This window comes from Podarcis melisellensis (assembly GCF_964234715.1).
Source record: "Podarcis melisellensis genome assembly, chromosome: 13".
In the NCBI taxonomy this organism is placed as follows: Eukaryota; Metazoa; Chordata; class Lepidosauria; order Squamata; family Lacertidae; genus Podarcis; species Podarcis melisellensis.
The window spans coordinates 37,903,635-37,926,912 of record NC_138545.1 but is presented as its reverse complement, the minus strand read 5'-3'; the positions used below and the strand labels follow the sequence as shown (position 1 = coordinate 37,926,912).

Below are 23,278 nucleotides of genomic sequence, written 5' to 3'. Positions count from 1 at the left end.
TGTAACCTGAAGCGTATGTAACCCGAGGTACCACCATACAGGCGTCCCCCACGTAGGTGAGCGTAATGTTCCGGGCCCCCACACATATAAGCGAAATCATATAAAGTGGGGAACATCCTCTAAAAAGCCTCCAAATGCCAATTTTCACCTGCTCTCTCCCCACACTTTCTCCAATCCAGACCATACTATCTAGAGTTGAAGCTCTGAGGCTGGCTGGAGGCCACGAAGGAATGCAACTGTTGTTGTTGCTGCTGCGCTACCCTGCACATCAGCTGTTAGGCGGGGAGGCTGAGAAGCTTAAACAGGTCTCTTCAGGGCTTCTTCCACCATCAATGACACCCTCTTTTGCCTCCAGGGAGCGTCTCTTCACAAGTCAAGTGGACTCTCCAGCTCTCTCCTGCCATTTCCTGGTGTGATTCTATTTATTTATCTATTTTCCTGGCACCATGCATATATGCGGTCACACCTATAAGTGGCTGCTGATTTCCTGGCTTGGCCTGCTTTCTGGCTTGCCCATGTGGGGTCAGCTGCTTGCGATTCCTATGGACCGGGAAATCTGCACCAGTGTTCAACTAACAGAGGACACTTAATGAAATCCACAAACCTCACCCTCCGATTCCCGTCCTAAGGAAAAGTGGGACATTCTGGGATCAAATCAGAAATTGGGATGGCTTCTGTAAATCTGGGACTGTCCTTGGAAAATAGGGACACTTGGGAGGATCTGCCAGTCCTCTGCTTCTGATATAGTGTCACCTCCTATTTTGTACACTTGTGGTTTGTCCAGTTCTAAAGCAAACCAAGTTACACAGAACCAAAAAGAACAAAAACAGGAGCTTCTGGGGTCACCACAGAAGAACTAAGAACTCTTCTAACCACCCCACTTGCAAATGAAACATTGGCGCACACTATCGGCACTGTGGGTTAAACCACAGAGCCTAGGACTTGCCAATCAGAAGGTCGGCGGTTCGAATCCTCGCGACGGGGTGAGCTCCCGTTGCTCGGTCCCTGCTTCTGCCAACTTAGCAGTTCGAAAGCATGTCAAAGTGCAAGTAGATAAGTAGGTACTGCTCCGGCAGGAAGGTAAATGGCGTTTCTGTGCGCTGCTCTGGTTCGCCAAAAGCAGCTTAGTTATGCTGGCCACATGACCCAGAAGCTGTACGCCGGCTCCCTCAGGCAGTAAAGCGAGATGAACACCGCAGCCCCAGAGTCGGCTACGACTGGACCTAATGGTCCCTTTACCTTTATTCAGTGGACACGGCCTCCTCTTGCTAAAGTTACACCAGAACACCAGGCATTCTTCTTTGGAAGCCATGCCCTCAGCACAACCCATCTGCATGCCCAACCTTCACAAGCCACATTCGCACTGTCCCTTTGAATCACGACAATGCCACTTCGAACAGTCATGGCTTCCCCCGAGGAATTATGGGAGCTGTAGTTTGTGAAGGGTGCTGAGAGCTGTTAGGAGAGCCAAATTCCCACCCCACCCTGCAGAATTACAACTCCCAGAGTAACAATCAATTTCTCTTCACATGCAACTCTGAGAACTTTAGCTCTGGAAGGGGAACTGGGGCCTCCTAACAACTTTTCAGCACCAGCGTTCGAAATTAGCCAGGCCCATTTTACGATTGGCGTGGGTCCCATTTCAACCATGTGAAGATCTCTAGATGTCAGGCTGGCGACTGGGGAAAGCAAAATGTCGCTCAGAGAAGGATCTGAAATATTTTCCTTGTTGCTTTAATTACCGTACTTTACCGTGTATAAGACTACTAGGTTATTTTCATTAAAAATCATGCTAAAAAGTGGGGGTTGCCTTATACATGGGTAGTGCATGGGGCGGATGTCTGACTGGGTGCTGTGAGCGATTGACAGCTTCTGCTGGCGAGGGGACAGACGGATTTTGTGATTCGTGTGGGTGAGCGATTTTTGGCATCCCCAAAAATAAGCTCAACAACTTTTTGCCATCTCCCCCCCAAAACAGGGGGTGTCTTATACATGGGGGTGTCTCCCGGTGGAGTACAGGGTCAGGTTTAACGTGCTGGTTTTGACCTTTAAAGCCCAATGTGGCCTAGGACCCACGTACCTACGGGACCGCCTCACCTGGTATGCCCAGCCGAAGACCTTAAGGTCCACAAATGACAACATTTTGGAGGTCCCAAGTCGCAAGGTGGTTAGATTGGTCTCAACTAGGGCCAGGGCTTTTTCAGTACTGGCCCCGACTTGGTGGAACGCTCTGTCACAAGAGACTAGGGCCCTGAGGGGCTTGACATCTTTCCGCAGGGCCTGCAAGACAGAGCTGTTCCGCCTGGCCTTTGGTTTGGACTCAGTCTGACCCTTATGTTTCCCTCCTCTTATGGTTTTGATCTATGGGCTACTTTTAAAATGAGGCTGCATTTTAAATTGCATTTTAACCTGTATTTTAAATTGGGTCTGTCCCCCCCATTATGTTTCTATTGTAATTTTACTGGTGTTAGCCGCCCTGAGCCTGGGGTATAAATAAAATTTATTATTATTATTATTATTTTATTTTTATTATTATTATTGCCGGAAAGGTACAGTAGTTTTCTCCTGGATTTTTTTTTGTCATTTTAATGTGTTGTAAACTGCTTTGAGATTTGTTATTTAAAATATAAAGTGGTATGGAAATAACATACACATACATACATACATTGGAGGAGGAAAACAGTTCCTAGACATTCCATTGTAGTGACCACAGTTTAGGTTTAATGTGCCATTTGGAGATTAGATTATATATCTGACTTTCTAACACTGCTCAGCACTCTTAGCGGACTACAGCTCCCATAATTCCTTGGGGGAAGCCATGACTGTTCGAAGTGGTATCGTAGCGCTTTAAGCGGATGGTGTGAGCGTGGCCACAGCCAACAACGCTTTGAACTTCCAGCCAGTGACTCCTCTTCCCAGATCTCCCAGCAAGCCCAGTCGTCTTCCCCCACTGTCCTTCACACACACAAACACCCCCCAACCCCATTCCTGACCTGCGGGAGGGCAATGTTGAGCTGGCGCTGCAGGGACTCCTTCTCGTGGCCCAGTTCGCGCAGTCGCAGCTGGGAGGTGGCCAGGCTTTCTTGCGTGTCGCGCAGGGTCTCCAGCAGCCGCTCGCGCTCATTCAGCATGTTGACCATGAGCTGCTCAAAGTTGGCGTCGTCGGCCCCGTAGGCCGAGCCGCGGCGGTTGTCCTCATTGATGGTCGGCATCACCTCGCACATCATCATGCCAAGTGGGGTGGGGAGGGCTGCCCCCGGGGGGGCTCCTCAGGGAAAGACTGGAGGCTCTCAGGGACGTTTAGCCCCAGATCCTGGAGAGAGAAAGAGAAACAAAGGAGGAAAGTCCTTTTTTAAAAAAATCATTTTATTTGTATGCCGCCTTTCCAAAGTCAAAACCACGTAAGGAGCTCTTACAACACACACACACAATTTACAGAACTACAAACATAACAAAGGTAGTCATAAACAGTATTCGGAATCTGCCAGGTGCTGGGAACATTTTGTGTTTCCATTTCAACCACATGGAGCATAATGTCTTTTAGAGAAGGATCTGAAATATTTTCCTAGGAGTTTGAACTAGTTTTATTTTAGATTGTCTTATTTGATGTTTTAATGTGCTGTAAACCACTTTGAGATTTGTTTCATTAAACTATAAACCAGTACGGAAATGGAATAAATTAATAATAATAATAATAATAATAATAATAATAATAATAATAATAATAATTTATAAATAAGTAAATCCCACTGGGGTGGGGGAACGCTACATAGACATTCCATTGTGGTGTCTGCAGCTTAGGTTTAAGGTTCCATTTGGCAATTAAGATTATATATCTATCATTAGTCCTAAACAATAAGCAAAACATCAAAAAGTACACAACCAGTTTCCACGTAAATCATAAGATCCGCCAAATTAGCATCACCACTATCAACAACAAAACCCTCCAAATAATACCCCTGAACTCTGGAGTTCTATGGGTGAAATGTGTGTCTGACTCAAAGGCAGGGGGACAGGGAAACCAGAGTATTTCATCTCAAAAAGTTGCACAGCTGACATCACAGCTAAAGGACACACTGTCCATGTTGAAGAACCCAGGTTCAATCCCCAACATCTCCTTAGGTAGGTGATGGACGACACCTGAGAACCTGGACAGCACCTGTCATTCTGAGAAGACAAGACTCAATACTTGATAGAGAAATAGTCTGACCTAGTATATATACAGCAGCTTCCCATGTCCCAAGGCTCCGTGGATTCCAGAAGTGGTGTGGTGTCTGGCTCTGGGAAGAGCAGGCTAAGCTAAAACCCGAGGGCTGGAACCGTGAATCTGGACCCACCAGAGTTTCAAGCACTCAGCTATCTGGGAGGAGATAAATATGCATACGAACTTGGGACGACTATGATCTCTAGCACAGAAGATCTGCACTGCCCTTGTGGGGAGGGGACAGGAAGGAGAGGTTGGGAGCCAGGAGTCCGGGAAACAGTCAACGAGATGACACACCGGCTAACTTATTATGAATGGAGATAATGGGAAACCGGAGATGTTACTATAGCAAGTGTGACGTTCTTGTCGCCACCTCCCGAGCAAAAGCATTGGTTCGGGGGAGCAGCGCTGGGTTGGCTGGGGGGAAGGAAGAGCTTGAGATTTAACTCTGTGGGTGGATGGGGAGATCAAGTGTAATCACGGGGCAGGCATGAGGCTCAGCCGGTTGGGGAACTAGAGTTGCCAGAAAAGCAACCCTGCCCCACCCTAACATTTATTTTCTTTCCCATATGGGGCAACCAGTTCCCTAGAGCAACACCCTCAATCCTGTCTCAGCTAGAGCCAATTCAGTCTGACTTCAGTGCCAAAATGACCCCTGCCCCTAGTCCTCCCCCCACAACCGTTAGCTGAAATGAAACAACAGTCTATGCAGGACTGTTTCGTTCCCATTCCCCACACAATAAGGCCTAGTGGTCACGGATCTGCATTGCCTAGATTCAAAGCGTAGCTCAGTTCACAACAGAAGCTGTCAGGCGACCTTGGGCAATCAACTTCTCTGCCTCGCTTTTCCCGATCTGTAAAATTGGCACAATGCTCAGCATTCGCATGGCTGTCTTTGAACGTTCACAACACTTCACACGGATTGTGCAAGGAATAAATGGTCCCTTCTTACAGTCTAGGAGAGCAAATGAGATGAAGGAAGGTTGATGGTGGCGGTGTGTTGAAAGTAAGTAAATATTTCCCCCCCAAAAATTGTGCTGAGTTATGAATTATGCAAGTCTCCTCAACTTGGTGCCAGGGAGGCTGTTTCCACACTCTTCTTGACTGAGCATTAATTTCACCAGAATGTGCTAGGTGCTGTACAGAACACTTAAGTAACATGGCTGCTGCGCAAGGGGCCTACATTCTTATATGCAAGGGGGAGAATTGAGTTTCACCTCCACACCATATTCAGACCCTCCAAGTGTCCCTATTTCCCAGGGACAATCCCGGATTTACAGAAACCATCCTGGAATGTCCCACTTTCCCTTAGGATGTCCCTGTTTTCATTGGGAAAATGTTGGGGGGTATGGAATAGGACATCCTTGGAGCCCTTTTTTCAGCCAGAACTTGCCGGAACTCAATTCTGGAACCTCTCAGCTGGGCGTCATTGCCATTCTAAGAGAATGAGAGATGTTTGTGGCAAGTTCTGGCACCTCTTTTCTAGAAAAAAAGCACTGGACACCCCTATTTCCATTGGAGAAATGTTGGAGGGTTTGCATATATATATTAAGCACATTTAAAGCACGCAGCTTCCTGCAAATAATCCTTGGAATGGTAATTTGTTACGGTAACTGTGGCTCTGTGAGGGGTTAGACTACACTTCCCAGAATTCTTTGGGGGTAGTCCTGTGCTTTAAAGGCATTGTGTGGATGTGACCTGATGAGTTGTGGGAATGGAATTGAACCAGAAGCAACAGCAAGGGCAGCTAAAATTGGGGAAAGGCACTTCACAGAGGAATGGAGGGAGACAGAACATCTTTAGACAATCCCATGAGGAAGTGCAGCAGTTGTAGGAGCAGTGTAACATCTCATTGATGCCATCGACTTCCAGTTTGTGTGCAATTCAATACAGTGCCATTGATTACTTCACCCCTTCAAGCCTGTGACCAGTGTTCGAAACTCCCATTGTTCTTGGCACATTTTGCGACAGGGAATTCCATTAGCGCGAGCAGTTTCTGAGCTCTGGCCGCACCACTAAGATTTCAGATTAAAACTGCAGGACCTTTTTCTGCCTCCCCTACTTCCAGCTACTCTCTGAAGACTGGAGAAGAGACCCTCTTAAGAATATTAGGGGGGTGGGCAGGGAAAGGACCAGAGCACGTGAAAAATGAACATGATATTTTAGCTGCAGTTCATTCATTTTCAGCTTTGTATTCTTGTTATAAAAAAGGCGCGCCTAGACATTTTTTAAGCGGGTCTCTTCAGTCTTCAGAGAGTAGCTGGTCCTCCTGGTCCTTCCACTCTGCAGTTTTAATCTGAAGTCTTTTGTGCCTAGTATTTTGACCATCTACGACCAAGTAAAGCGCCTGACATCTCCACCATTTGGGGATCATTGGATCTGGACTGTTTTCACACACTATTACATAAAATTCTATCCGTTATATTTTATCTGCACAATCAGAATCAATTTCTGGAACCAAATTGCATTTTTCTGTGCAGCCTGAGCAGGAGCGGTGAACAACATTATAGTTAATTGTTGTCACTTGTCTTCACTTACCAAACCTGCCCCCCCCCCAATACTGCACTGCTGCTCACAGTTGTGAAGAATATTCCTATGTTATGAGTGGTCCATGTCACCATTAAGAAAAAGAGGTTGGAATGGGCCAATATATATGATATGGATCAAGTGCCTTTTCTTCTTTGGCTTCTCAAAGTTCTTAACCTAGCTCAAGTTTGTAATCAGAACGAGCCAGATGTTGAATGGAGAATCAATCACAGTTAGTCAATCATTTGGGGGGAAAATAAGACTTTATGGCCGCCTTGCCCCAAAATGGCAACTAGACATTCTGTTTTGGCGACTGCAACTTCGGTTTAAGGAGCTATTTGGCACCCAGCTTATACAGTGGACGCTCGGCTTGTGAACGTGATCATCCGTGCGGGATGCACGTTCACAACCCGCAGCATTCACAACCCGCAGCTGCATGCCTGCGCATGCACGGGTTACGATTTGGTGCTTCTGCGCATGCGCAAATTGCAATTTAGCGCTTCTGCGCATGTGTGACTGCCGAAACCCGGAAGTAACCCGTTCCGGTACTTCCAGGTTTGGGTTAAACCACAGAGCCTAGGACTTGCTGATCAGAAGGTTGGCGGTTCGAATCCCCGCGACGGGGTGAACTCCCGTTGCTCAGTCCCTGTTCCTGCCAACCTAGCAGTTCGAAAGCACATCAAAGTGCAAGTAGATAAGTAGGTCCCGCTCCAGCGGGAAGGTAAACGGCGTTTCCGTGTGCTGCTCTGGTTCGCCAGAAGCGGCTTAGTCATGCTGGCCACATGACCCGAAACCTGTACGCCGGCTCCCTCGGACAATAAAGTGAGATGAGCGATGCAACCCCAGAGTCAGCCACGACTGGACCTAATGGTCAGGGGTCCCTTTACCTTTTAACCTGAAAAAACGCAACCTGAAGCTTCTGTAACCCGAGGTATGACTGTATATCTGAGTTTGTAACAATACCCTCACCCCATTCTCCCAATGCAACAAGAGAGAAGAAGAATCCTTCTGGATTAGGCATCTAGTCTATCTTCTTGTCCTCATAGTGGTCAAGCAGATGCCCACAAGCAGGACCCGAATGCGACAGCGGTTTCCAGCCACTGGGATTCAGAGGCATATTGCCTCCAACAATGGAAATAGAAGCTAGCCATTGTGGCCAGGAGTAGCCACTGCTAAACCTACCCTCCACGAAATGAAACACGGCCGCAGAACACCTTTCCAAAGCTGCGATGGAGAGCCTGCCTGTTGCCAATGGTCAGGGCTGATGGGAGCTGCCATCCGGCAACACCCGAAGGACCGCAGATTCCTCACCCCCGTTGCAAACTCTGCTCTCACTGAACCGCGTTGCTTCCTCTACCTTTCCCTTCTTGCACTGCTTTGCACTCCAGACAGAGAACCTAACTTGGTGTGTGAAGCAGCAGCAGTAGCAGCAGCACTCTGAATAAACTGCAGCCACCTCTGCTTGCTGGGAATCAAGTCTGTGTCCTAAAATGTTACCCGGTTTTAATCAAGTCACACGCTTTCCCTGCCGTCACAGCCGCCGTCCCTCTGTTGCCTCCTCACGCCTGCCTCTTTACCTTCTGCCAGGCTGCTCCCTCTGCCTGGAACAGCCTCCATATTCCAAGCTCTTCCTCAAAAACCTTGTTTTTCCTCTCAGAATAATCGTCCCTGGGCCAATGCAGATATACTGTACTCTTTTTCCGCGATCTCTCCTACCTTTTCCCTGTTCCCTTGCAAAACAACCCTGGTTCACATTTTACCTCAGCCATGGCCTTACTAAGTAGCCTAAGACAAGGCCTTGTGTTTAGCTGTGGACAACCAGGGCCACAGCCAGACTGGCAAACCACTACAGGGGACACAGCTTGGTCTCCCAACGGCTTGATGCTGACCCCAAGGCTCGTCTATGATCCTTGAGAGTTTGCTGGAGAGCGTAATTTTTTAAAAAAATAAACACTAAGCAGCTGTCTCAGAGGGAGCAGAGCGAACCCCTGTGTTTCCACAGCTCAGGCCTAGCTTGGCCTTCCTCTAAGTCTCAGGCATCCAGCTTAAAGTTGGGCCCCTTGTTTAAAGGTCCATTGCATATAGTATACTAGAGGGTTGGCAATGGAAGACTATCAGGGACGCTGTTTGCTGACTCCCCTCCACTGTTGTTACTAAGCATAGGAGCCAATTCCAAGGGGGTGAGGAGTCTTTGCCCCTTCCCGCAAAATGTCGATGGGCATTGCCATTAAATTGGTGCCTGCGCATCGCATCATGTGATCGATTATGCAGGGCAGGGTTTACTTGTCCACCCCTCCCCCAAATATTTTATTCAAGATGGCACCCATGTTGCTAGGGTAGAGGAAAGAGTGTAGTGCATAGCTGTCAACTTTCCCCTTTTCTTGTGAGGAATCCTATTGGGAATAAGGGAATTTCCCTTAAAAATGGGAAACAATGACAGCTATGGTGTAGGGGGCACCCATGGTCCCAGAGTTTGACAGCCACGTCAAGGTGTGGGGCTGGCTCATCACTCCTTACTCTTCTCAAATAGGTCCTCTAGGAAAAACGGATTTATATTGACATTTCACTCATTCATTCTCACAGACACCCACTGTGGCCACTCATAACTCTTCCCTCTAGCATGGCTAATAGTCAGGGATGATGGGTGTTGTAGTCCAACAACATTTGGAGGGCCATAGGTTTCCCAAGCAGAACAATTGTTTCAGGATAGGAATCTATGCCTATAGGACTCCCAGTAGGTTCCTGTGGGATCTTTTTTTGGAGCACCTCCAAGGAAGGAGATTCTACAAGCTCCATAAACACTCTGTTCCATTGCTGAACTCCTCTTAGCAATAGTTCTTGCTAATATTTAACCCCTGGAATTTGAAGCCACGGTCTAGACCCAATACTCCCTCCTTCTGCACAGAGGCATTCAAATTTAATACACACAGATACACAGACTCTCCACGTGTCCCTGTTTTCCAGGGACAGTCCCGGATTTACAGAAGCCATCCAGGTTTCTGATTAGGACATCCCTATTTTCATCAGAGAAATGTTGGACAATATTACAAACAAGCTAAGAATTACAACTCTACTGTGGCGGATGAGGTTTTATGCTCACCTCCTCTGGAACAAGAACACAAGAACAGATTTATTATATTTTTTTAAGAAGATGGGAGCTGAGGGAATCAAATCTATCTAGAAGTGGTTCCAGGCTTGACGGAGAGGTCCTCCCCATTAAGTCCCACGTGCTGTGGTACCAGCAGGGCAGGACTCTGCGGCAAATGTTCCTAGCCCCCCACAGCAGAACGAGCAGGGGGCCCCCAAACACCGCAGAGCTGGTTTGCCACATTTTGAAGTAAGTGAAGTAGTTCATGCTAACATCTAAAGAGCCATTTCCCACCAGGTCCAGGGGTTAAAATTACCTAACTGCATCAGAGGTACATGGAAGTCCCTCACTGTTTAGGGAAAGATGTTCTGTATATGTCCAAAGGGGCAATTTCCTGCCAGCCAGGCAGAAGGTGCAGGATGAGGCTTTGGCTTCAGGTATTCGATAACGACTGCTCAAACTAGTCAGAAGCCCGTTGTCTATGATGGACTTAGCACTTAAAAGCATCTCTCTCTCTCCCTCTCTCTATGCCCATATTCCATCTCCAGTTGGAGACGTTCAGTTTCCCTGGAACAACAAGATAAACAGATTCCCTTAGAAGTGCCTAGAAAAGATGCGAGCAGGGCTCGTAAGATAGAAATGCTTTCAAATGGATAAAAAGAAAAGAGCTCTCACCTATTCAAGGGCCAAACCTTGCCACTGATAAGCTCTAGGGTTGAGCAACGTGAAATCCTGGCCAAAATTAAACTGTGCATATAAAGACATGCAAGAAAATACTCAACAGAGACGTGCCACAGGTCACTCTCGTTGCCTAATATACCCTCTTTCTCCACCAAGCCAAACAAATGGAAACAAACAGCCCATCAAATGGGGGTGGTGAAATCTGAGGATCCCCAGAATCTTACAGAATTTGAAAAAATATACACTTTCAAGGCCAAGACAGGCCCACACATGCACAGTCACTCTCATGCTTTCAGAAGACATTAAGAACTCATATTAGCAGCTGGTCAGGGGAACAGACATACAAAGTCTAGGATGCAGCACAAATATAGACAAAATGGTCAGAGGCCTGTGGATGGCATTAGATTGCTCTGTTCTTTTATGTGCAACCACAGACCGCAGACGGTAATTCTGGCCCATGGATTTACACAGCTTTTACACCTGAGAAGTGGAGAGAGATTGAGACATTTATGTATATTGAGGCTGCTATGAAAGAGACACCAAGGACTGAACATTCACATTCCCTGCCCCTCTCTCATATACTCACACTCATAGCAAAGGAGCTATATATGAACACATGCATCAGAGATACATAAAACAAGCTCAGATTCCAGACTCTGGCACAGTAGTAGACATTCTGAGCATCTCCCGCTCCTATTATTTTTTTGTTGAAAACCGGTAAATTTCTAACCTTCATGACTAGTGTCTAGTGAACACTATGAATTCAAGGGAGGGAGAAGCCACATTCGCCTCCACAATAACCACCACGTCCCTTTCAGCTTGTCATCTCCCCCACTTGCTGTCAAACATGGTAGATTATTTGAAGAAACTCTTCTCCCATGGAAGCAACATTATGAGAAGAAGTAAAATTAGCCTAACCCAGACTTCCTCAACCTCAGCCCTCCAGATGTTTTTGACCTACAACTCCCATGATCCCTAGCTAGCAGGACCAGTGGTCAGGGGTGATGGGAACTGTAGTCTCAAAACATCTGGAGGGCCGAGGTTGAGGAAGCCTGGCCTAAACTATGCTAATGTAACTTCACAGTAGCATAACATGAGTTTAGTTTGCTTTAAGGATTTGCATCTCTGGGGAGCGGAATATAGAATTTCACCAACACTGCACTAGTGTTTAGGCATTTGTACATTCACAGACCCTGAACGCAGCTGCACACTGCTAAGATTGGGACATGGGTGATGGTGCTCACAAAGCACAATGGGTTCTGACTTCTGTGCATGCACATGGACATCTGTGCATGCAATAGCACGGGATGCACTCACAACAGGCCTTGCCAAACCCATGGGCTGTGTACAAACTTATTTGCAGGTCTATGACTAGCAAAGGTGAGCATGTGCATGTAAACCAAAACAGTGCACCACTGCACATGCGCAGCGCAAACACCACCTCTGGTGCTCCAATCCTCTTCTTATGCAGCTATATGACACATAAGATTTCATGCTCATCAGAGAATGTGCAAAGAAACAAATATAACTATGGGCACATGTTGCCACAAGTGGAACCACATCTGTACAAAAACCATTGTACAAAATCCCACACATGTGCTGTAACTTCTATGTAGCACAGCTGGGCTTAGAAAAAAGACTGCTTTTTCCCTGTCACACTTCAATCTGTTTAGAATCTCACCACATTCATCTGTGTTCATCTTGATACATTGATTACATACACCCCACACCTAGTGCAGCTATACTTCTTTCCACACCACAGCCACGTGCAACATACATATTCCAGTGTAACTGTGTGCGCACACACAAAAAAGCTTGCAGCGCCTACATACTTGCCCTAACAGATGACACTTTGGTATTTCCCCATGCTTCTGCACATACAACACTTGTTGTCACAGCTGCCTACACCAGCATGTCACCTCTGGCATTTTTGCGAGTGGTCATGCGCATGTTGCACGTGTGACTAACCCTCCTGTTTGCACGGCTGCCCTGCATGCAAACCTTTGTGCGGTATTATAACACCTTTGTACTGCAATGCATATGCAGACAAATATGCACATAAGAATGGATCTCGGTCAATGAACGTGCATTATCTCCTGCCCCCGGGAAACAGAAAGTGCAGCACTTACTGTTGCTTGTGCAAATGGGTTGTACATCACAGCTTGGAGCATGCTTGTGAAACAAGGATGGCACATGTTGATTGTTATGAGCTTGCCTAACATCTGTCTGACCACAGCATCACACACACACAGGCAGTCTATGTTTTTCACCTTCTTTTACACACCTGCACCTGAGCTGTATTAAATATAGCTATGGGTGATCGCTGAATTTGGGAGAATGAAAGTGGGAATCACACAAATTATAATCTTATCATTAACCCATCCAATAGATAGCCTTACTTCAGTTGTAATACAATAGCTGCTTGCAGATAGGAAAGGTAGGCCTGGAAACACATAATAAAGGACCCCCAATTTTTAATCAACATATTAATAACTCTCCACCTTTGGGAGATATATAATATGATTATGTCTTATAGCCTGATAATTTCTTTGTCTATAGGCACCTCCATTTTTAACTGAACCAACATCCTGCTTCATTTTCCTTAGCCATCATGTATTTCCATCTCCCAAACACTTGCACTGGATTCTCTTCAGCTATGTTTCCACATTGGTCCTCCACTCCCTGCAACATCTACTTCAGAATCCCATCCCTGCACTGCCAAACTGGCACCTGCCATTCCAATCCCCTGCTTCTGCTAAGACCCCACTCTGCAAAATGTTAGGCCACCGTTTCGTTGTGTTACGAGGTGCAGAAAAGACAACCCATGGGATGTGTTTATTCCTTGATAACACAATATATTAAGGGTTTGGGTCGGAGCCTCAGAATCTTACGCTCATAGGACTGTGTGGTGTAGGGTAATGAAGAAAAATCAGGCAGGGTGCAAGACGCACAGGAAGAAGCTGTTGGAAAGAGATTTGGTGGCAAGGCCCAGGTTCAAAACAGCAGGAATCTAGGAGACCACAGAAGAATTGTTGGGGGCCAATGAGTTGCATGGGCAAGAGGGATGGAATTGTGGGTATGGGCCAATTAAGAAAAAACTAGAGGGGGCTGTGGGTTTTTTAAAAATCTGATGGAGTAGCATTGGGTGGAGTGGCATAGGTTTCTTGGTGGATATGAGGTGGAACAGGGTGCAGGTTCCCTAAAGGAAAGAGCAGAGGGGTTGCCTAGAGATAGAATGTGGGTTGCTTTAGCCAAGCAGGGGCGAGGAACGGCTGGGCAGAATGATGGAGCCGATGTTGGCTGCACCTGTGAGCAATGTTGAAAATTGACAGCGCTCAGGGAGAATGGGTGTTTGGGGGTCTTTAGGGGGCCCAGACGGTCGTGGGGGGGAGAGAGAGAGCGTACGCTGTAAATTACCGGGTGTCCAAAATAGAAAACTTGGTGGGAAAAGGGGGGTCTGGTGGAGCTGGGTAGATTGCTTGGGTCAGTGGCGTAGCGTGGGGGGTGCAGGGGGGCTGGCCGCACTGGGCGCAACATCTGGGGGTTAGGGGACACAAATCCACGGGTTAGGGGGTGCAAATTATTTGCCTTGCTCCGGGTGCTGACAACCCACGTTACGCCACTGGCTTGGGTTTTCCTTTAAGTGGGGGCATCCAAGGCTCAAAGGGTAACCAGGGACAGCGGAGCAGAGCTACAAACAAGGCTGGTCAGAGGATATGGGAAGAAATGAGTGGAGAGGGAAGACCTCTATGCTTGGGGAATGGGCAGAAGGAAGACGATTCTGGAGGAGACAGGCCGCTGGAGAAACAGAGAGAGGGCCTTTGGTGAGCTGCTGCTTCCATGGAACAGACGACTAGGGAGGGGGTTAGAGGCTAGAGGCGCCTCCCCAGCTTTGGCGGTGGGGCACCCTGTAGATGCCCAGCGCTGGCCATCACGGCAGGTCGACCTACCTATATGGAGAGGCTCCAGGGCCCGGGTGGGTGGAGAGACGGAGGGGACGGGAAGGTGGGTCTCTGGGGCTGGGTGGAGATGGCTTGGAAGGTTCCAGGAGAAGGGGAGCCCGGAGCGAGGCTGCAGGGCTTTCAGAGAGGAGCCGGAGAGGGAGGAGGCGGCGGCGGCGGCAGGCAGGCAGATGGACTGTGCGCGGCTGGGCAGAGACGAAGAGGCAGGGCGCGATCTCGTGGGAAAGGGGCTCGGAGAAGGCGCCAGGGCGCACCGGCGGGGAGGCTGGGTTGGGCGGAGGAGTTGAGTTGCAGGGAGCGTGCCGGAGAATCGGGATGGGCGAGGGCGCGGGGTGGGGTGGGGGGCGGCGGGTAGGGAAGGAGAGGCTGTGGGTGCCGGGGGGGGTGGCCGGATCCGTGCGGAGCGCACGGGGGAAGGTGCGGGTGGTTGGAGAGAGTAGGCAGCGGCGGGTGGCAGCGCAGGGGGTGCGATGGGGAGCGGGGAGCCCTGGGATGCGGGAGTCAGAGGCGCATTGGGGAAAGGCCGGCGGGGAGGGATGCAGAGACGGCAAGAAGAAGCTGCCGGACGATTTGGGGGCAGCTTTGGAGACGATGGAGCAAAGGCTCCGGACGGTCCCCTTGGTGGAGAGGTGGCGCCCCGCTGGAGAGGGACGCGGAGATCGGGTGCAGCGGGGCGCAGCGCGGGGCTTCCCGGGAGGAGATGGGGGTTCCTGAGCTCGGCGCTTACCTGCCTTTGCAGCAGGCGGGGGAGGCTGCGGTGCTGCTCCTGGTGGTGCTGATGCAGGAGGGATGCAGGAGGGAGCCTGGATGCTGATGCTCGGCCCCCTCCTCCGGCCTTCAGGGGCGATTGCCATCCCTCAGGGGGACCCCACTCCCCAGCCCCGGCATCCCTCCCTCCCGGCCGGCCGGTCGGCCACCGCCTGGCGCCCCCCTCCAGCCCGCCCAGGCAGATCCAGAGAGCGAAAAGAGAAGCAAATCCCGCCCCTTCGCCCAGCGCAGAGCTTGGGCGCGCCTGCCCCTTTAAGAGATCTCTGATTGACAAGCGTTCCGACCAACGAGCCTGCGGCATGGTCCGGGACAGCCCTTTAGGCACCGCCCACGCGTGGGGAAGGGAGGGGAAGCTGAGCTCCGAGTGGCAAGGTGGCAGAGCCAATGGGGTGGGCGAGCTGGTGGGCGGGGGGGCTGCGAGAAGCCAATTGGGGAAGCCTATGGGCGGGACTCAGTTTTAGGGTGATGTCATCCGGTGGTTCTTTAGGAAAAAGGAGGGGGGAAGGAACAGGAGGAGGAGAAAATCAGATGCATCGCAGGTTTAAAAAAAAAAGGAAAAAAGCGGGGGGGGGGGTGAGTAACAAAAATGCACGAAATCCGTGCAATGACCCAAGGAAGCGTCCCAGCCCGTGTTAAATAACGCAACAGTCCGGTGAGAAGAATGAGACGTTGCATCACGGGCGGAAAATGCACCAGATGCGTGCATAGAAAGAAAAATCGAGACAGTGAAATGCACCGATTCATGCAGCTCAGAGAGGATATTTATGCATGTACCACCTGGAGATACACCTACAGCTGAGAAAATGCAGCAACCCGGCGGAAAGCACCAAGAGGAGACACTCCAGCCCCATCGCCCCCGAGATGCACAAACTCTCTGCGGAAGGAGCCGGTGGGCTACAGAGGAGTGAAAATGCACCGGCCCATGCGACATAAAGAGAAATAAATCACGGCGCCCCGTTAGGAGGAGATGCACCAGTTCATTTCACCCGGGGGGGAGGGGGACAGCAAACCGTGAACCTCGAGAGAACCTGGAAGGGGAGGAAAGGGGTGACACGCCAAACCACGTGCTGCTGAGAAATGCACCACTTCATGCAAGTCGGTGTAAAAAAATAAAAATGCATCAGTCCAAAAAATGCGTGCCAATGGGCATAGCCTAGAGAAATCCATCCACCACCCTAAGGAAATGGCCATGCAACAACCTAGGAAAACTCGTTTGTGCAAAAGAGAAACGTGAAACAATGCCCAGCAAGGTAAGGAAGCGGTTTGGTTGCTGAGCTCTCCGGATGAGATGCGCTTGCTTAAGAGAACCCAGGAAAGACATGGAAATATATCAAGACATGGAGCGGTAGGCGAAGGTGCAAAAAATCAATGCATGAAGCCAAATCGGAACAGCAAATCATTGCAAGGCAGAAGACGGTCCAGGGAGGGAGCAGCAAGCGAGCATCATTAAGGGCCTTTCCAGATGGCAGGGGAGGGAAGTAACACATTTTATTCTTGGTCCTCTGTCAATGCTAGCTCTGAATAAACTCTGGGATATGCTGTTTTGTCCTCACTGGTAACCTTTCTGATGTTTTCTTTATTTCTTTATTTTTTTGCATTTCCTTGGCTGGAGAGGGAAGGAGGATGCAGAACCTTCAAAGAACACAATCTTTAAAAAAAAGTTTAAAGAGAAATAGAAAAAGATTCATGAATGGCAAGACTGCAGGAGGATGGTATATGTCCTGGGGTTTGTCAGTTACATTGGTGGTGCAACTGGGAAGCAGTTTCTGAAGGAAGGAAAGCTTGGTATTAAATGATTTACAAAAGTGCAGCGGTGCACAGGCACTAGCCAATAGGTCCTTGTTCAACCACAGTCCATGACTATAGTTGGGAGGGGAGTTGTGGATCATCTTTGCCCAGTGACGTAATATTTTGCTTTTTGTACAGGCAAAATGTTGTTGCCCTGAAGGGAGTGAGTTGCAACTCAGCACTTGAAAAGTATTTTCTGGAACGGCCCGAAGAAATGCGCCGAGTCTATGACGAAGATGTGTCAAATGCATGTAGGTAATATTCTGATCATAACAGAGACCTGTGGTGAACTTCCGTCAGCACAGACTGCCTGTCAAGGGCAAGGAGATAAAACTAGGGACGTTCATCGCAGTAAGGGTGCAAGAAACATCAGATTGCAGGAAAATGTCCCTATTTGGTGATTCAGAGACTGTGGCCCTGTGAAGGCAGTGACCAAAGGACGTGGTACCCTGTGTAGCCTTACAGAGATGTGGAAGAAGAACCAAGGAACTACGCACATCTGTATTAGCTGCTCATCTTCAGCAGCTGTGGCCAGTGAAGAATGAACTGCTAGGAAGGAAACACAACCCAGTTGTCTGATCCAACAGTGACATGTTAGCCAGTTCTTGCGCACAGGAGAGAATTCTACAACACTGTGCAATCCATCGCAAAGTACACACTCTAGCATAATTAGGCATCCCAGAGAGAAGTGTACCAGTATGTAGGCACGCAATCTGTAGGAGGATCTGACCAGGGGTTCCAACTGGTCCAACATCATTTCCAGTAGCACTTACAGATCATGGGCTGGTCCCTCTCCCAGGGGCTTCGTTATTACATAGTATACCTCCTGTGTAAATGGGAGTTCATTAAGCCATTGTAGAGTTGGAAGGGACCTTGAGGATCATCTAGTCCCAAGTCCCTGCAATGCAGGAATATGCAGCTGTCCCATACGGGGATCGAACCTGCAGCCTTGGCGTTATCAGCACCACGCTCTAACCAGCTGAGCTATCATAGGTCACAGCCAATAGGTGTTCCTAGAAACATTCTGTGTTTGTCTAAACCAGGGATGAGGAACCTGTGGCCTGACAGCCTCCCAAGTCGCATCAGCCTCAGCTAGCATGGGCAATGGTCAAGGATGATGGGAGTTGTGGTCCAGCCTCATTGGGCGGGCCATAGACTCCACATCACTAGTCTAAACCATTAGAAAAACGACTATGCTACAGGGATGATCACTGCTGTTTTAGTAACAGGGAATCTGTGGCTCTCCGAACTACAACTTCCTTCATCCTTGATCATTGCCCATGCTCACTGGGGCCAATGGGAGGTGGAGTGTTTGTTCATATACAGGTACAGTGGTACCTCGGCTTAAGTACTTAATTTGTTCCGGAGGTCCGTTCTTAACCTGAAACTGTTCTGAACCTGAAGCACCACTTTAGCTAATGGGGCCTCCTGCTGCCGCCACGCTGCCGGAGCACGATTTCTGTTCTCATCCTGAAGCAAAGTTCTTAACCTGAAGCACTATTTCTGGGTTAGCAGAGTCTGTAACCTGAAGCGTATGTAACCTGAAGCGTATGTAACCTGAGGTACCACTGTAATGTGTCTCAGAAATTTGAAAACGCCTCTTGCTTGCCAGAATGGAAACTACAGAGGATGCGTTAAGCGCTTGCAGAAACTAGGTACATTGGTACCTCGGGTTAAGAACTTAATTCGTTCTGGAGGTCCGTTCTTAACCTGGAACTGTTCTTAACCTGAGGTACCACTTTAGCTAATGGGGCCTCCCACTGCCGCCACGCGATTTCTGTTCTCATCCTGAAGCAAAGTTCTTAACCCGAGGTACTATTTCTGGGTTAGCGGAGTCTGTAACCTGAAGCATCTATAACCTGAAGCGTCCGTAACCCGAGGTACCACTGTAAAAATGTTGGAATTAGATATTTTTGTCATTTGTGTGTTTGCTACCATTGGCACATGGCTGTCCAGAATTGGGGGGGGGTCTCCACTCCAGGGCTATAGCTTAGTGGAAGAGAACTTGCTTTGCATCCATGTTCAGTTCAAAGGATCAGGCAGCAGGTGAAGGGAGAGTCACTGCTAGACAGCCTTGAGCTAGGTGGAGAACCAGTCTGTCCCCAAGTTAAGACATTTCTATCATCTCCGCTGGGAATATTGCGTTCCCTATAGAAATCTTCGCATCTCCACACTTCCCCCAAATCTGAAAATGCACCCCTTTTGCTAGGTATACTCAAATAAAATTCCTGCTCCAAACCTTCCTGTAAACCCTTCCTGGGTGGCTTTTTATCTCTGTCTGGTTCTTTTAAAAATATCCCACACCCTATCTCCATAGCAGCAATCGGTTAATTTTAGACAACGCTCACTAAAAATTCCTTGATGTGGAGATGGCTCCCTTCTGGATCACTGGTCCGTGTGACATTGGGGACCTGTTGGTCTGTGGTCCGAAGGGTTGGTGGCTACAGCAGAAGGGCTCAAACTGAGCCAGGATAATGCCCTGAAACATTTTCTTGCTGCTTCAGGAGGCAGGAAACATGATATGCAATTGTGATGGGGATACTGAATTTATTTGTGCTTCCTGCTTCGGGTCTGAACTGAGAGCCATATTGTTCATTGGAAGGAGGAATGCATCAGGGATAGCGATCTGACTCATTGTACAAAGGTAACATTTACGTTCATTGCTCCGCCCACTTTGGCTTCTGGCTCCGACCAACATTGGCATGTGGCCCCCAGAAGGTTGCACAAAAGGAAATGTGGCCCTGAGGCTGGAAAAGGTTTCCCGTCGCTGACATGAGATAGCTGCATTTGGACAATGGTAAAAAAGAAATAAGAACAACAATAATAACTAACACCATTTTTTAAGCCTTTTTATCTTCATGGGGCTACAGAATACAGTGGTACCTTGGGTTACAGATGCTTCAGGTTACATATGCTTCAGGTTACAGACTCCCGCTAACCCAGAAATAGTACCTCGGGTTAAGAACTTTGCTTCAGGATGAGAACAGAAATTGTGCTCCAGCGCCTCAGTGGCAGCAGGAGGCCCCATTAGCTAAAGTGGTGCTTCAGGTTAAGAACAGTTTCTGGTTAAGAACGGACCTCCGGAACGAATTAAGTACTTAACCCGAGGTACCACTGTAGACTCTACCCATCGGCCTCACTTTTAGGAAAATAACATGTACTGTAGCCTAGTCACTTTCCCAGCTAGCATTTCATACATCGGCTTTCCCATGTTGGGCATCAGAAAACAGTGGTAATCCTCAGAAGTCTGTGGCGCAGCAATGAAACTGCTATCACATTTGCAAAGCTAAGCAGGGCCCAGTATGGTTTCAAATTGGATGGGGGACCTCAGGTGGAGATTTGTGGGACGGGTTTGAGATTCCTGGACTAGATGACCCTTGGGATCATTTCCAACTCTACAATTCTGTGATTCTATGTTAACTTGGCCAACTCTCGGAAGCCTGTATTACAGGAGTGGGTAACCTGTGGCCCCTCCGCATGTTGCTGAACCACAACTCCCATCACCCCTGGCCATTGGCCATGCTTGCCGAGGCTGATGGGAGTTGTAGTTGAGCAGCATCTGGAAGGCCAAAGGCTCCCCACACCTGTTAGAATAGACTGCTCCTTGCACCTGAGCTTAGATTTCACCAGCGTTTACCAATCTGGTACCCTCCGGATGTTTTTGGACCTCAGGCCCCAGGCTGCGCATGATGAGAGTTATAGGCCAAAACACCCAGAGGGCACTAGGTTGGTGAGCAGAGTTTCTGACTTAGAACTGCAGGTTCATTGGAATTGTGCCATGGAACCTCTTCCCCCATAGCTGAAGCAATGAGCCTAGCCAAGGGTTTGGTGCTTTTGTTGCCATGGCACTTGGCTGACTTGATGTGCCTGCTCCACAGCACCCACTGGCAGCTCCAAAGCTCTTTCTGGGAACGGACAACAGGAATCCCTGTATTCCTAGACTGATCAGAGCAGTCAGCACCCGACTTCCTTTCTTTTATGCCTTCAACATCCCCTTTTCATCTGCTTCAAAGCTTCAGTAGAAGCACCGCAATAATCATTTCTGGGCCCCGCTGCACTATACAGTGGTACCTTGGGTTAAGTACTTAATTCGTTCTGGAGGTCCGTTCTTAACCTGAAACTGTTCTTAACCTGAAGCACCACTTTAGCTAATGGGGCCTCCTGCTGCCACTGTGCCGCCGGAGCCCGATTTCTGTTCTTATCCTGAAGCAAAGTTCTTAACCTGAAGCACTATTTCTGGGTTAGTGGAGTGTGTAACCTGAAGCGTATGTAACCCGAGGTATCACTGTACATCTAAAGCAGGTATCATGCCACTTTAAACAGTCATGGCTCCCCCTAAAGAATCCTGGGAACTGTAGGTTTGGTAAGGGTGCTGAGAGCTCTTAGGAGATCCCTGCTCCCTTCATAAAACTAAAATTCCCACTGTGGTTTAACAATCATCTTCCCACAGAAGTGTAGCTCTGTGAGGAGAAAAGGGAGTCTTCTGCCTCCTTTTGTGCCACTGCATACTGCTGCATGCTTTGGGTGGGATGGGCACACCATGCACATGGCTTCTCCCAAGGAATCCTGGGAAATGCAGGCCTACAATTCCCAGCATCCTTAGCAAACCACAATTCCCAAGATTCAACCTGGCCTTTGATTGATTTGACATCCGATGCCCTTTTAAATGTGTTGCGGGAGGGGAAGATTTGTGGCTTGTTTTTGGTCTCATTTTTATTATGTGTTTTGTTTTTATATTGTAATTTTATGTTGTGATCTGCCTTGAAATCTGCAGCTGTAGGGTGGTGTACAAATTTAATTCATATAAATTAAAAAATATGTTATTTGCACTGGCATACTTTATAGTGTTTGTTTTCATCAGATCACCGGGTGAAAATTAAAAACTCAGGAATGTTGAAGTGCGCCAGAACTGCAATCGAATTATAGGCAGGCAGGCAGGCAGGCAGGCAGGCAGGAGCTGGGGAAACCGACACAGAGATGTGAGCAGAGACTGCAACATGAACTGACATATAAATGAATAGAGGTTAAACCAAGATGATGGCGAGTCAACTTAAATGCACACACACACACGCTTCCCCTACCATCAAAATGCCCAAGGCTAGAGTTAGCCCTCAACTGTCTTGCAGAGTGAGATGCTGGATACCAAGAGAACCTCACTGTGAGTGCGCCTTGGTCCCAAAAAGGGCTGTCTAAAGGGTGCAACCAGGGGTGGATGCGTTCAATCCATCAGCTGATTGGGGGCGATTACAGCGATCCCTGTCCAACTTTGACAGGTGTCAATCACCTGGCATCCTTAACACACCAGGTGGTTGAGAGGAGGGACGGTCTCACCCTACTGTAAAAGTTTGCCTTCACAGGGTGTGGTACTGAGGGGAATTGGCTTCCACCCGGCTGGATCCAGTTCCCCACAGCTGTGTTCAAAGGGTGCAGTGAGGCCCTGAGAAAGCTTGGCCCCTGGGGAGAGGGACATGCTGCAAGCGTTAGTAAGATGTGGACATTTTACCCAGTCCCAACCCACCTGCACCCCTTGCAGAATTAGACCTAAATTTGTAACCTGAAGACGTTTCAAAATCTTACGTTTTGAAGTTACACATTTTGATTCCAAAATTCAAACGTGAGAGATAAAGGCGTCTACTGGATAGTGTTGGGACACGGGTGGCACTGTGGGTTAAACCAGAGCCTAGGACTTGTCAATTGTGGAATGCTGATTGGCTGATTTTATTTGTGGTTGCACACATAGACATAATACATAAAATTGATTTTATATAGACATAATACATAAAATTGGGAGGCGGTTGGCGCTGTGGGTTAAACCACAGAACCTAGGACTTGCCCATCAGAAGGTCGGCGGTTCGAATCCCCACGACGGGGTGAGCTCCCGTTGCTCAGTCCCTGCTCCTGCCAACCTAGCAGTTCGAAAGCACATCAAAGTGCAAGTAGATAAATAGGTACCGCTCCGGTGGGAAGGTAAACGGCATTTCTGTGCGCTGCTCTGGTTCACCAGAAGCGGCTTAGTCATGCTGGCCACATGACCCGGAAGCTGTACACCGGCTCCCTCAACCAATAAAGCGAGATGAGCGCCACAACTCCAGAGTCGGTCACGACTGGACCTAATGGTCAGGGGTCCCTTTACCATTACTGGATAGTGTTAAGACCAATAAAAGATGATGGATGTGACTAAGGTTTACCAACTTCAGCAGGTCTACTCTGAGTAGGGCTTAGCTTGAGTACCACCCACCTTGTTGACTGACTTCCAGGCAA

The 23,278-nt window shown here is 48.6% G+C and overlaps 1 protein-coding gene across 13 annotated transcripts in view; it reads right to left on the bottom strand.

Moving 5' to 3' along the window:
• PPFIA3 (PTPRF interacting protein alpha 3) overlaps positions 1 to 15,430 on the bottom strand; it is a 64,534-nt gene extending 49,104 nt beyond the window's left edge. For 5 of the 13 annotated variants that reach the window (XM_081883818.1, XM_081883828.1, XM_081883825.1 and 2 more), the window contains exons 1-2: positions 15,189 to 15,429; positions 2,994 to 3,313 (exon numbers count right to left, since the gene is read on the bottom strand). In XM_081883818.1, the coding sequence (XP_081739944.1) occupies positions 2,994 to 3,230 (237 nt within the window). In that variant the 5' untranslated portion in view covers positions 3,231 to 3,313; positions 15,189 to 15,429. Of the gene's footprint in view, positions 1 to 2,993; positions 3,314 to 4,210; positions 4,365 to 15,188 lie in introns of those variants that run through there. The other 8 variants (XM_081883829.1, XM_081883830.1, XM_081883821.1 and 5 more) reach the window with 4 other exon arrangements.
• Between the last annotated feature and the right edge of the window lie 7,848 nt (positions 15,431 to 23,278).